This window comes from Lissotriton helveticus, chromosome 6, assembly GCF_964261635.1.
Source record: "Lissotriton helveticus chromosome 6, aLisHel1.1, whole genome shotgun sequence".
Taxonomy (NCBI): domain Eukaryota; kingdom Metazoa; phylum Chordata; class Amphibia; order Caudata; family Salamandridae; genus Lissotriton; species Lissotriton helveticus.
This window is the reverse complement of record NC_136067.1, coordinates 1092237718-1092250673: the sequence shown is the minus strand read 5'-3', so window position 1 is coordinate 1092250673 and position 12956 is coordinate 1092237718. Positions and strand designations below refer to the sequence as shown.

Below are 12956 nucleotides of genomic sequence, written 5' to 3'. Positions count from 1 at the left end.
GACGGAGGGCTGCGGGAGCGGAGCTAAAGGCCGACCATTACGGCCGCGAGCTAGGCTCCTCCCTCCATAATGAAACTCTTATGTGGATTCTTTCCATTCTGAAGAACAGCTCATAAGCAGTAGTTATGCTTCCCTTTCAATACTCTTAACCACATCGATGCTCAGCATATTCCCCTCCTGTGCTGAGATTTGTTGATTCCCATTGTTTCATGACGAGCTGGGCTCGTCATGAGCGTGCGAGGAGGCTACCTCATGACGAGCCCAGCTCGTCATGAGTGTGGAAGGGGTTAAACAAACAAATACAAATAAATAATATGGCAGCTGGATGGGGGGCAGATGTGGTAGCCTCTCCACTGTAGCAAAATGGTCTGTATACTATTGTCTGGAACTTATAAAAGGCTCTTTCACAATAACCTGCATCTCAGAACAAGACAGTGTGTTGCGCCTTTTTTTAAAAATGGGCAGTATCTCTGCAGCTCAATGCATGTTTTTGTCAGAATTATCTCCCCCTGTACATAAACTGATTAAGCGAGCTAGTAAAAGCTACTTGCAGAGAGCACTCCTAAATTAACACTCATTGGGTGTGTAGTTAAAGAATATGACATAGCCTCACTTAGTCTTAAGAAAAAGGGGTCAAATGAAACGCTGGTTACTGTTACATTGTTTTTTTAAGAGCTATCTTATTAATATCAAAATATAGGTAAGGCCTATTCAAAGGGTGTGAGTCTGGAAAATATTTAGCTTTGGCGAACTGCCTTTTCTGAGGGTTGAGTGTGCAGATATTTCAGGGCAGAAGAGGTTTCTTCACAGACACCAATAATCATGCAGAAAGCAGATTTTAATTCTGTACACGTTAAGGCGCTACTTATCGTGTGTGGAACATTCAAACAGTGTGAACTCTAGTGTCTTTTATGGCACCTTCGTTCAGAGATGGAGGACTCTTCGTCAGGCAATCCATCCATTTTAGAAATGTATACTTTAATTTGTAAACTGTTCCCATTTTTAACATGGTTTAGTCACCAGGCCATTGCTTAGTAGATAGAATGACTTGTTAAAACATACAGCAATACAAATATGTAAAGCTGGTACAAGGCAGAAATTGTTGGCAAATATCAATGGTTCAACATATTTTTGGGATAAGCAAAGGTCATCTTCATAAGGGGCAAGTAGAATTGCAGTAAAAAATAAGGCAAGGGTACATATTAACATTCTACAACTTTTCATTATTATCCACGTTGTACGGACTAGCAATTGCTTAATAGGACACTACAAGGGAATATTTACGATTTTTATTAGCATTCTCACTTTACAGCTATGTCACAGTAGACACAGTAAACACCTTAGCCCACAGCTTTCTACAAGCCAATCCTTAGTTACGTTCTACTCTAAAAAACATTCCCTTTGCAACCTTTTTAGGTGATCATAAATGAATCAGTGCAGACTAGCATAATTTACTAGGCATTGGGGAAAGAAGGTGTTTTTATATGTATTTTTGTTGCTCACATGTGTAAGATGTGATACATTGGGACTGGGTATTTTGCTACATCCTTTGGTTTCGTTCGACTTTAAAACCCCTCTAAAGACAATTAGGGGAAAGAATTTTAGAGGTGGGGAGAAAAGGTAATGGGGCAAGGAAAGACAGATGGTTACATTTATATTACTTGTTTTAGTCAGTGTGCATGGTCTTGCATCCCACTTCATTCAGTGTTAAACACTGTCGGCACTAATAGGTACAGGAGACTCTGACCATTTGGCAGTTCTCTCCTGTCCCTTATCTGCTCACATGGATTGCTTTTCGCCAATTTAGCTGCCCTTGTCAACACTTCATTAGCAGCAGGAACTCTTCGGCATGCAGTCTTAACAAGAATACCTAAATAATACCCTGCCAGTGCAGATATGCTTCAATTGTCAAATTTTTAATCATGGCTCCTAGCTACTGCACAACAACTTATTAAATGACAGCAGGTTTCTCCATTTTATCTTTTTGATCTAATGGGAAAATTGTGTTACAGCCACTCTTTAACCAATATGTCACAGAGCAGCCTTTTGCTAGAAACTTTGATAAAGGGTAAAGTTAGCCAGGCAGGATGTGTCTCTTTCACTGCTCCTTAAACAGATGTCTGGTTCATATTCCCAAACCACCCAATATTGAAAGGCTCCTCATTTCTCCGTTCAGGCTGCAGCTGGGACGCTGGAATAATGGAGAGTGTGATTGGTGACAATGAAGAAAGAAAGGGATGTAAGGTTCTTTCCATCACGTCATATTCAGAGGTATGTATGTGGACATTTATTTATTTATTTATTTATGGGCTTATAAAGCGCTATGAATAAACTCCCAAAGGAGTATCTCCGCGCTGTGACTGCCGGTACAAAAACTGAAAAGAATGCAAAGAATTAAAAATGCTGTGAACATAGAGCCAGTTATAATGAACCAAACAGAAAGGTTTTTAAATGTTTTCTGAATTGAAGGTGATCTTTACACAGCCTCAATGACAGCGGAAGTGAGTTCCATAATTTGGGACCCACAACAGATAGAGCCCTACCACCCAATCTGCTCTTAGTTATCTTAGGGACAACCAATAACAGTTGGTGGCTGGATCTGAGGGCACGAGTGGGGGCATAGGGAACAAATTTGTTCGCCAGATACTCAGGTCCTAATTGGTTAAGGCCTTTGTGGATGGTGCAGCACGTCTTAAACTTCACTCGCTGACGAATTGGTAGCCAGTGAAGTTTATGGAGTAATGGTTTGGAAGGGGATCTGGGGGGTGCATTTAGCACCAGCCTGGCAGCTGTGTTTTGCACCACCTGCAAACGGTCCAAAACCTCCTCACTTGCACCTGCCAAGAGCCCATTGCAATAATCAAGCCGGCTGATGATCAGAGCCTGAACAAGAGTTTTCCTCTGGGAGTCAGGGAGGAAAGGGAAGATTTTACGAAGAAGGCCAATCACATGAAAGCAAGATCCTACGGTGATGTTGACATTTTGCTTCATGGTTAGCTCCGGTTCCAATCTGACTCCCAGATTCTTGACCAATGTTTTAGGCTCAGGGACTGGACCCAAATCAGAAGGCCACCATTCAGGGGACCATTGAATCCTGGCTTCACCAAAGAGCATCACCTCTGTCTTTCCAACGTTGCACTGAAGAAAGTTGGAAGACATTTCTAGGTTTTCTATCCCCGCCTGACCACAATATTAGAATGTATACTCAAAGACACTAGTTTACTTAAAAAATTATCCCTGAATTCATTACCTTTAGTTTTGATATTGTAGACCTACACTGTGAAATACACTGTTAGTAGCGAAGAAGCTAGCCCAGTTTACATATTGTGCCACACTAAAAATCGATCTATTTCACCAAGAGGTGCAAGCTTCTCTAAAGAATGAATCCATTAGCAGTATCTGGGTTGGAGTCTTATGATTGTGTCTATTCAGGGATGTGGGCTGAAGATCGTGTCCAAGTCAGGCTGATATGAAACTGCATTCGCAAAGCAGAAGGGAGGAGGGTTACAGATGCCCTGCTCGACTGGAACATGTCACAGGAGATACTGAGACGGCTCACCTGGCTTAAGTAAGGTAAGACTTTGAATGCATCCCACCATAGTGTCCTGTCACAAAGCTGGTTCTCTACCCCATGGGTCTCCACCGCCACCTCGCCCTGCAGAGACCTGCCTGTCTATGAGGAGGAGGCCAATGTAATGGCCTACCAAAAAACAAACAATTTTCAAATTAGAAATAAAAAATCAAAACTGTACAAAAATGCACATGACTCCCTAGGCACTCCTTGGAACCCACTCATTTGTGTCAGAAGCCTGCGTTCTTGTCCAAACCTCCATTTCTCTACACCCCCTAGCTTTCCACTTTTACATATTCGTGTTTGTTGCAGCTTTTCAGAAAGCTGTACTGCCACATAAACGTGTCTGTGGCACCTAAGATATCCTGCCTGTAAACCTTTCTGATCCTCGTCTCCAAAATGACCTTGCCACCACAATTAGGGAAGAAGCACAATTAATTCCCTCAGCACCCTCAAAAATGGACTGCCAAGTCTCCCTAACATATACAGACTTGTCAATCAAAAACCTTTCAGTAGTATGCCCTAATAGCCAGACACATTGATAAGGCAATATGACAAGTTGTCATTTAACATGGCAAACAGACCTACCTTGAAATCATAAAAAAGACTTACCTTTAACAAGTTTTGGACTAGTAAGTGTCAACATTCCAGCATGTCCTGATAGGTCAAGACCACTCGCCAGCCATATTGGTCCACAGAGGATATCTTCTTTGTGATCCTCCAAAAAGGGACATAATCTTGAACCTAAAGTTTGAATTATTTCAATATAATACTTAAACATCTATAAAAGTTCCAACTTTTATAAAAAAACAACTAACAGTCATAGGTTAATCAAAACACTAGTTTTTCCGCCTTTGGTAAATTACAAAGGTTCAGAATGGTCATGCCATAGCCTTTCCAGCCAATGAGATTAGAAACATACAAAAAAATGTTCTAAAGGTTTTCATTACATTACTAGTACACCAAAGACTGCCCCAAGAAACAATGTGTGGCTGGGATTATATCAGGTTTTATTTCATATTGGTTTTGCGAAACTGAATTTCATTTTTGTTATTTTTTTTTATTGACATTCCAACACTTTATACATCTGAAAACAAGATATTAAAATATACACACATTTGTAACAAAGAGCGTATGGTAGTACGTCCCTGATCTCAGCAATGCCTATGATCTGCCTCTTACCAGTCAAATACCTTGTGTTGGCAACTGGTTGTGTCAAACAAGTTACTTACCTTCCGTAATGATGTATCTGTAAGAGACATAGATTAGTTATAGATTCCTTACCTTACAATTACCTCCCAGGCGCCAGACTGGATCCGGAAAGTTTTTCGTCACCAGTACCCCTGTGAGTCCAAAGGTGGTGTCGGTCGACTCCGCGTTTGTCGTTTGTGTCGTGGTCGCCGGGATGACGTCGCGGTAGCTACTTAGACACCGTCCTCGCGCAAAGACGTCAGTTCTGCACATGAATCTCCACACCATAAGCGCAGAGCCATGCAAGACACTGACCACTGGTGCACAAAACTAGGGCCCTGAAAGGAAGTCCTTAACCCTAGAAATGAGTTCGCAGAACCGGGAGAATGGGTGGGGCGGCAAGGCTCTATAACTAATCTATGTCTCTTACAGATATATTGCTACCGAAGGTAAGTAACTGGTTCATCTCAAAGAGACATGTTAGTTATAGATTCCTTACCTTAGAATAGATACCGCAGGAATACCAGCCTCGGAGATGGGTCTGCGAACCAAGTTCACACCAGAAAGTCCTGGAGAACAGAACGGCTAAAGAAGCTGCTCTCTGGACTTGGCTGTCCAGGCAGTAGTGTTTTGTGAAAGTAGCTGCCTGACAGATGTCATTAAGGGTAACTCCACGTCCCAAAGCAGTGGTAGCTGCCGTCGCCCTGGTGGAATGGGCGCGTAACCCCACTGGAGGTTCCTTCTTCGCCAAAGAATAATGAGCTTTAATGCACAAAACGACCCATCTAGAAAAGGTCCTTTTGTGCACAGCCCAACCGTTTTTAGCACCCACATAGCCAAAAAAGAGGTTTTCATCCACCCGAATTGCTTTGTGCGATCCAAATCAAATGAAAAAGCACGTTTTGGATTCTGACGGTGGAGATTCTCCTTCTTTGGAAGGGTGGGAAGGCTGAAAGAAGGTGGGCAAAGTGATGGTCTGTCCAATGTGGAAAGAAGTAACCACTTTGGGAAGGTATGAAGGACGAGTTCGGAAGACAACCTTGTCCGGATGAACAGCCAGAAAAGGAGGTTTAGAATAAAGAGCTTGGAGCTCACTCACCATGTGCACAGAGCTGATGGCCACCAGAAAGGTAGTTTTTGAAGTCAGAAGCCTGAGAGGACAGTTATGCAGCAGCTTAAAGGGAGCGCACATAAGATTTGTAAGAACTAAGTTCAAGTCTCACTGGGGCATTACGAAGGGAACAGGAGGAAAAGGATGAGTGATGCTTTTAAGGAAGCGATTTACAATGGGGGACTTGATAAAAGAAGGCTGATCAGGAAGCCTAAGAAAGGCTGAAATGGCTGAGAGGTAGCCCTTAAGAGTGCCCAAAGCAGAGCCCTGCTGGGCCAAAGAAAGGAGGAACAAGAGAACCTCAGAAAGAGGGGCGGAAAGGGAATCCACAGCCTCTGCTGCGCACCATGCCACAAATTTGTTCCATCTGCAGGAGTATGCAGTCTTAGTGGAGGGACGCTTGGCTGCCAAGATAACATCACAGACTTCGGGAGGAAGGTCGAAAGCAGTCAACTGTCGCCGCTCAATCTCCACACAAGGAGGTGGAGTCTGTACAGGTTCGGTTGAAGGACCGACCCCTACTGCTGCAACAGATGATCCTTCCCAGTCAGTCGGATAGGAGGATCAATGGCCATGTGTAATAGCTCATGATACCAGACTCTTTTTGCCCAATCCGATCCACCAGAGTGACTTGGGCCCGGTCGCGTTTGATCTTCTTCAACACTCTGGGCAGAAGTGGTGTAGGCAGAAAGGTGTACAGAAGACAGCAACTCCACTCGCGATGAAAAGCGTCGCCGATGAATGCTGCCTTGGAAATTACAAAGCGCAGAATTGCTGACATTGCGCTTTCTCTTTGGTGGCGGGTAGATCAAACCAAGGCTCTTCCCCACCGTTGAAAGAGACCTTGAACTGCCTCCGAGTGAAGGAGCCATTTGTGATCAATCAAGCACCTGCGGCTGAGTTTGCCCGCCCTGGCGTTCAGCGAACCTGCTAGGAGTTGAACCACCAGGGATATGACCTGATGTTTCAGCCATGTCCAGAGGCGGAGGGCCTCTTGACATAGGGTCCACGACCCCACCCTGCCTTGCTTGTTGCAGTACACATGGCGGTGGTGTTGTCTGTGAACACCTGCACTACTCTTCCCCCGGACAGAGGGAAGGAATGCTTTGAGTGCAAGACGAATCGCCTGAAGCTCCATAAGGTTGATGTCGAGCCCGGACTCCGCAGGAGACCAGAGGCCTCTGATCTCCCTCTCCCCCATGTGGCCACCCCATCCCAGAAGTGATGCATCAGTCACCACTGCGAACTCTGGTTGGTGAAGGGAGAGGGATCTGCTGTCCACCCAATACTGGTTCGTCAGCCACCATTGCAGTTGGAGTGCAGTGCCCCCTGAGATCTGGACGCAATTGGACAGGTTCCCCTGATATTGTGCCCACTGAAACTTCAGGTCCCACTGCAGAGCCCGCATATCCCATCTGGCGTGATCCACCAGCAGGATGCAGGAGGCCATCAGACTCAGCCTGAGAGTCATCCTGACCGAAACCCGGGATAGGGGCTGAAAGATTGGAATCACAGCCCGAATATCCTGGATTCCTGTTTGGGAGGATAGACCCGAAACTGCGTCGTGTCCAGAACCGCTCCAATGAAGAGGTGCTTCTGAGAGGGAGTCAGGTGAGACTTCGGCATGTTGATGAAGAACCCCAGCAGATGCAGGAGGTCGGCCGTAGTCTGGAGGTGGGTGACGACAGCCTGCGGCAAGCACGCCTTCAACAGCCGGTCGTCAAGATAGGGGAAGACTAGAACTCCTGATCTGCGTAGATGAGCTGCGACCACCGCCATCACTTTTGTGAACACCTGAGGGGCACTGGTAAGACCTAAGGGGAGCAAGGTGAACTGAAAGGGCTTGTGGCCCACCAGGACGGGGATATGGAAGTAAGCGTCCTGCAAGTCCAAAGCTACCATCCAGTCTCAAGGGTCGAGGGCAGACAGGACCTGAGCTAGCGTCAACATTTTGAAATTCTCCTTCCGGAGGAAGCGGTTGACGTTCTAGAGATAAAAGATAGGACGTAGGCCTTTGTACTTCTTGGGCACCAGAAAATAGTGGGAATAGCAACTACAACCACAACCTATTTCTGGTGCAGGGACTCGCTCGATGGCTCCCTTGGCCAAGAGAGCCATAACTTCCTGTGGGAGAAGGGCCAGATGATTCTCCGACATGCAATGGTACTGAGGTGGCCTGGCAGGGGGGAAGAGTCTCGAAGGGGAGGCAGTAGTCCCTTCGGACTATCTGCAAACCTCACCTGTCCGACGTGATGGGGCGCCAGTGGGGGAGGTGATGGTGAATCCTGCCGCCCACTGGTGATTGGTGGACCGGAAAGGGTGGACTAGGAGGGTTTGGAGGCTGCTGCAGAGGGGGAAGTGGTGGACTGGCCCGCTCGCTGGCCCCCAGAATCACGATGGTGGTTCCCACATCCCCAGCTGTGCATGGACTGAACGGCTTGCGCTGGCCTGTGCCCTGGGTGGAACATGGTGGGGCACCCCTTCTGTAGCCACGAAAGGGGCTGAAAAGCAGACTGCGCAGGGCGAGTGGCATAACCCTAGAATCCTTGAACCTATCTAGTGCATTGTCTGCCTTGTCGCCCGACAGGCAATGGCCATCAAAGAGCATATCCATAAGGGTAGCTTTAACATCCCCAGAAAGGCCAGCCGACCTCAGCCAGGCATAGCGTCGAAGGGCTACCACGTTGAAATCGTCCTACCTAGCAAATCGGCAGTGTCCAGTCCACAGCGTATGGTAAACTTCGCTCCGTCTCTCCCCCCGGCAACTGCACAGGAGAGCACGACCAGGGCACAGGGGCAGCACCTGTGCTACTGTATCCTACACAGACTGGGTATAATGGCCCAATAGACATGCAGTGGTTACCGACCGCAGTTCAAAGCTTCTTTCCAAGATGGTACAGCTTTTTGGATTCCCTATCAGGTGGTGCGTTAGGGAATGCTCCTTTGGATGTGGAGGCTTGGACCACCAAACTCTCAGGGGTGGGGTATTGGGAGAAGAAAGTGGGGTCGACTGGGGCCGGGCGGTGGCGTCGCGCAATCATCCTATCCACAGGAGACCCTGTGTTGGGCCTGGACCAGGTGCCCATAAGGATGAGGGCTTCATTGAGCTGGTTGGTCCTGACCGCCACCATAGGTAGCTCGAGTTTGAGAGCCTCTGCCGCCCTACGCAACACCACTGCATAAGACGCTCCCTCCTCCGGAGCCACGGTAGGAGGAGACAAGATGCCAAGGGCTGTTGCAGTATCCAGACCACTGGCTTCCCCCAGTTACTCTCTCCATTCTGGTTCGTAAGCCAACTGGTCAGTCAAAGTGTCTCCAGACCCCTCCCAGGCCTTCTCACCCTCCTCTGGTTACCAATCTGGCAGAAAAGCACCCCGTTATAACAGGAGCACAAAAGTACCCGTCAGCGCCGGATCCATCGTCAGTTGCCGCTGGTCCGGCTCCATGTCCACATCGGGGTGGAGGCCAGAGACACAACCGGCGTCTGCTGCAGACGTGGTGCTGGTGCAATTAGGTCAAACGGTGCCAAGGCCAGAGCCCCCAGCGTCGAAGGCCCAGGGCCCCCAGCTGAGTCTGCGGGCCCGAAGGCGCGCCCGCAGAGTCAGGCTGCCCAAAGATGGCATGCATTGCTTCTTAGAAGGTGTGACGTTAGGCAGGGGTCGCTCCAGGTCCCAGGAAGGAAGTGAAACGGAGTCGACCCTTCAGGGACCACCCGCATCCCTCGTCGCGTCGGCCGACCGACAGGGAGAAGTCGAAGAGCGATGTTGCTTATTAGACTTCTTCTTGTGCTTCGATTTACCTGAGGAGTGCGAAGCCTTTGATGAAGATGGTGGTGGCTCCTCGACCTCCCACGCGGCCGGGTCCTTGAACGGCACAGAGCAGATTGTCAGGCATCGAGGAGCTTTCAGTACTGCACCCACAAAGACTTTGTATTCGCGGACCGGCAGTCGGAGCATGACTTGGGGTCGGGGTCGTGCTCCAGGTAAAACAGGCACACGCGGTGAGGATCCGTCACCTACATCAGCCAGCTTCAGGAACCGCAAGCCTTGAAACCAGGCATCCCTGACGTGCACCAGAGAAGACTCAAAAAAGACATCGACAAAAAGTCAGTCAAAAAGTGACTGAAGGTACTGCTCTCTCCGGATCTGCACTGGCTGGAGTGGAAAAAGAAAGTACTGAAGTCAGCGCGCGAGGGTGGCGTCTAAGTAGCCACCGCAATGTCATCCTGGCGACCACGACGTCAATGACGTTTCGACGAGCAGGGGTACTGCTGACGAAAAACTTTCCGGATTAAGTATGACGCCTGGGGGTAATTCTAAGGTAAGGAATCTATAGTTAATTGTCTCTTTCAGATTATTAGTTTCTGTGGCTTCCCCCAAAGCCAATATATATAGTGGCACATTCTTATATGGTTTATTTTTTGTTTCCCATCTTGCTCAATCCCTCATGATTAATGTTTCTTCAAGTCTGTATTGTCTCATTCAGTCACCCCATATCTTCTCAAGCGTATTAGGAATCCTTTTCCGTTGTAGACCACTCATTCTATGGCTATGGTCTAGTCCATGTTTTGCACACAATCTCCATAAATTGGTGGATTCATGCTGCTCCAGTGCTGAGGTGTCCCTCATTTTGCAACTATAATGCTCACACTAACAGTTTCTGGTAAGGTTTCACATATTGGTTGCAATATATATTCCCAGTATAATCACGGCATCTACAACGTCAATAATTTTTCTATTGCTTCATTATTTTTGCTACCTGAATCCAGTAAGTGTTCACCTCTCGAATGTTCCACAGAGTGTGTACGAATGTTCAGTAGCAAAGTGAGCAAGGGACCCACGTCTGGGCATACCCTGCCAACTTAGGGCAAACAAAGCAGATGATGGACGGAGCGCTGAAACTTTTCAGACACTCATCTCCAGTCTCAGATCTGGATTGAATCCCTCACCATTCTTCAGCTCACTTCCCCACCTCAGTTCAGACCCAGCTATATGCAAATTAGTCTTGACCCAGTGCCTCATGGGAACAGTCCAGCCGGAACTGCCAAGCCAGGTCTTCCCTGAACCGGAAACAAGCATTCTGGGACCGGTTTCTGGGTAACACCCTTCATCAGCCAAGCCAGCTTGAATCCAGATGCAAAGTGAGCAAGGGACCCATGTCTGGGCATACCCTGCCAACTTAGGGCGAACAAAGCAAATACAAGGAGATGATGGAGGGAGCGCAGAAACTTTTCAGACACTCATCCCCAGTCTCAGATCTGGGTTGAATCCCTCACCATTCTTCAGCTCACTTCGCCACCTCAGTTCAGACCCAGCTATATGCAAATTAGTCTTGACCCAGTGCCTCATGGGAACAGTCCAGCCGGAACTGCCAAGCCAGGTCTTCCCTGAACCGGAAACAAGCATTCTGGGACCGGTTTCTGGGTAACACCCTTCATCAGCCAAGCCAGCTTGAATCCAGGGGCAAAGTGAGCAAGGGACCCATGTCTGGGCATACCCTGCCAACTTAGGGCGAACAAAGCAAATACAAGGAGATGGAGGGAGCGCAGAAACTTTTCAGACACTCATCCCCAGTCACAGATCTGGGTTGAATCCATAATCATTCAATCCATCAAAGAAAACAGCACTACATTTTAGTTTACGAGGAAGTTTGCAAATGCATTAAATAGATACCCAACTGATCTCAGAAGGGCACCTGTAAATTCTCAGTTTTTGATGGAGGTCTATCTAGTTGTAGAAATGCTCATGAGAACACTGGGGTAGAGTAACAGAGGTAGTAATTCACAAATCTAAAATCAGTGCATCTTTTATTCCTGTGATCGTTATGTTGTCCTCAAATATCACTCCTTGACCACCTACATTTTTGTCTTGGATATTCTGCAAGAAGCATTGGTATCCTTGTGGAACGGTGCCTTATCATTCAGAAGCCAGGTTTCTCTGATAGAAAAAAAGGTCTTGTTTTTCTTTGTCAGGTAGTGGGTCATATGTATTCTTTGTACACCGTGATCAGGTATTAACTAGCACACCACTTTGGTGGGAGGCAATGCATAGAGTATTTGGTAAGAGTATGTTTTGAAACAGTGTAAGGTGTAAGGGTGGGTTATGGGGAATCAACTCTATTGCTGTCGCATTCAAAGCGACTTTGCAGTGATTTGGTATGGTTTATATTCAAAGTATTGAGTTTTCATTCATAATGTGTATTGTGAATTACTGGTGGGTGCATGTAGACGTCTGGAATGCAGCAAATGAGAGAAGAGAAAGTTGAAAGTGTAGGAGTGGCCGCTTTTCTTTCTCCAACAGGTAGATGGAGTACATTTTAATTGTAGTTTGAGAGGGTGGGTATCTGTTAGACGGACCGGGAGGGTCGGCCGAGGATAAGGGGAGAGGTCTCCGGGGAGAGCCGTCTCCAGTGAATCGTACAGACGAGTAACTTCCCCCCCACAGACGGACACCACACAATGATAAAGTTCAACGATACTTTATAGGCAATTCTTTAAGTACGGTAGAATGGTACAAGGAGGTCTGGACTCAGGGGTCCCCTCTATTCTGGTCTCTGGTTGGGAAAAGGGTAGCGGGACAGTCTTGTTACCAAAAAGATGGAAATAGCTCTCAATCCTCGAGCTCGGTGGTGTAGATGAACGGGCCGCGGCGGAGCCAGCGGGTCCCGAGATGGATGAAGGAAGACGACGGTCCGCGGCAGAGCCAGCAGGTCCCGATGAAGGTGGTGGTTACAAACGGTCCGCGGCCACGCCAGCAGGTCCCGACGACGATGAAGGATAGGGTGGTTCCCAAAGCCGCGGCAGCGCCAGCAGGCAAGACGAGGGTGCACAAGACAGAGCTACGGCAGCGCCAGTAGTCCGTCAAGGATGAGTTCTTCTTTGCGTCTCTCGACTCCAAGATACAACTCCCGTCCTGCTCTGGAGCTGCCCCAGTTATAGGGCTGGTGTGCTTTGATGTCCGGACCCTCGCACTTGGAGGTCGGGAGATCCGGGATGAGGGGGTTCAGACACCCAGCAGGGGGGTGGAGCCAGCGCCCGGGGAGGCGATGGGCGAGCGGCACTTGGCGGGGGAGAGCCATCGACAC

The 12956-nt window shown here is 47.9% G+C and overlaps 1 protein-coding gene across 4 annotated transcripts in view; it reads right to left on the bottom strand.

Annotated features, from left to right (window-relative positions):
- BIRC6 (baculoviral IAP repeat containing 6) overlaps nt 1-12956 on the bottom strand; it is a 2208279-nt gene that overhangs the window by 1757824 nt on the left and 437499 nt on the right. For all 4 annotated transcript variants that reach the window (XM_078648748.1, XM_078648749.1, XM_078648751.1 and 1 more), the window contains exon 15: nt 4184-4315. In XM_078648748.1, the coding sequence (XP_078504874.1) occupies nt 4184-4315 (132 nt within the window). The remainder of the gene's footprint in view (nt 1-4183; nt 4316-12956) is intronic.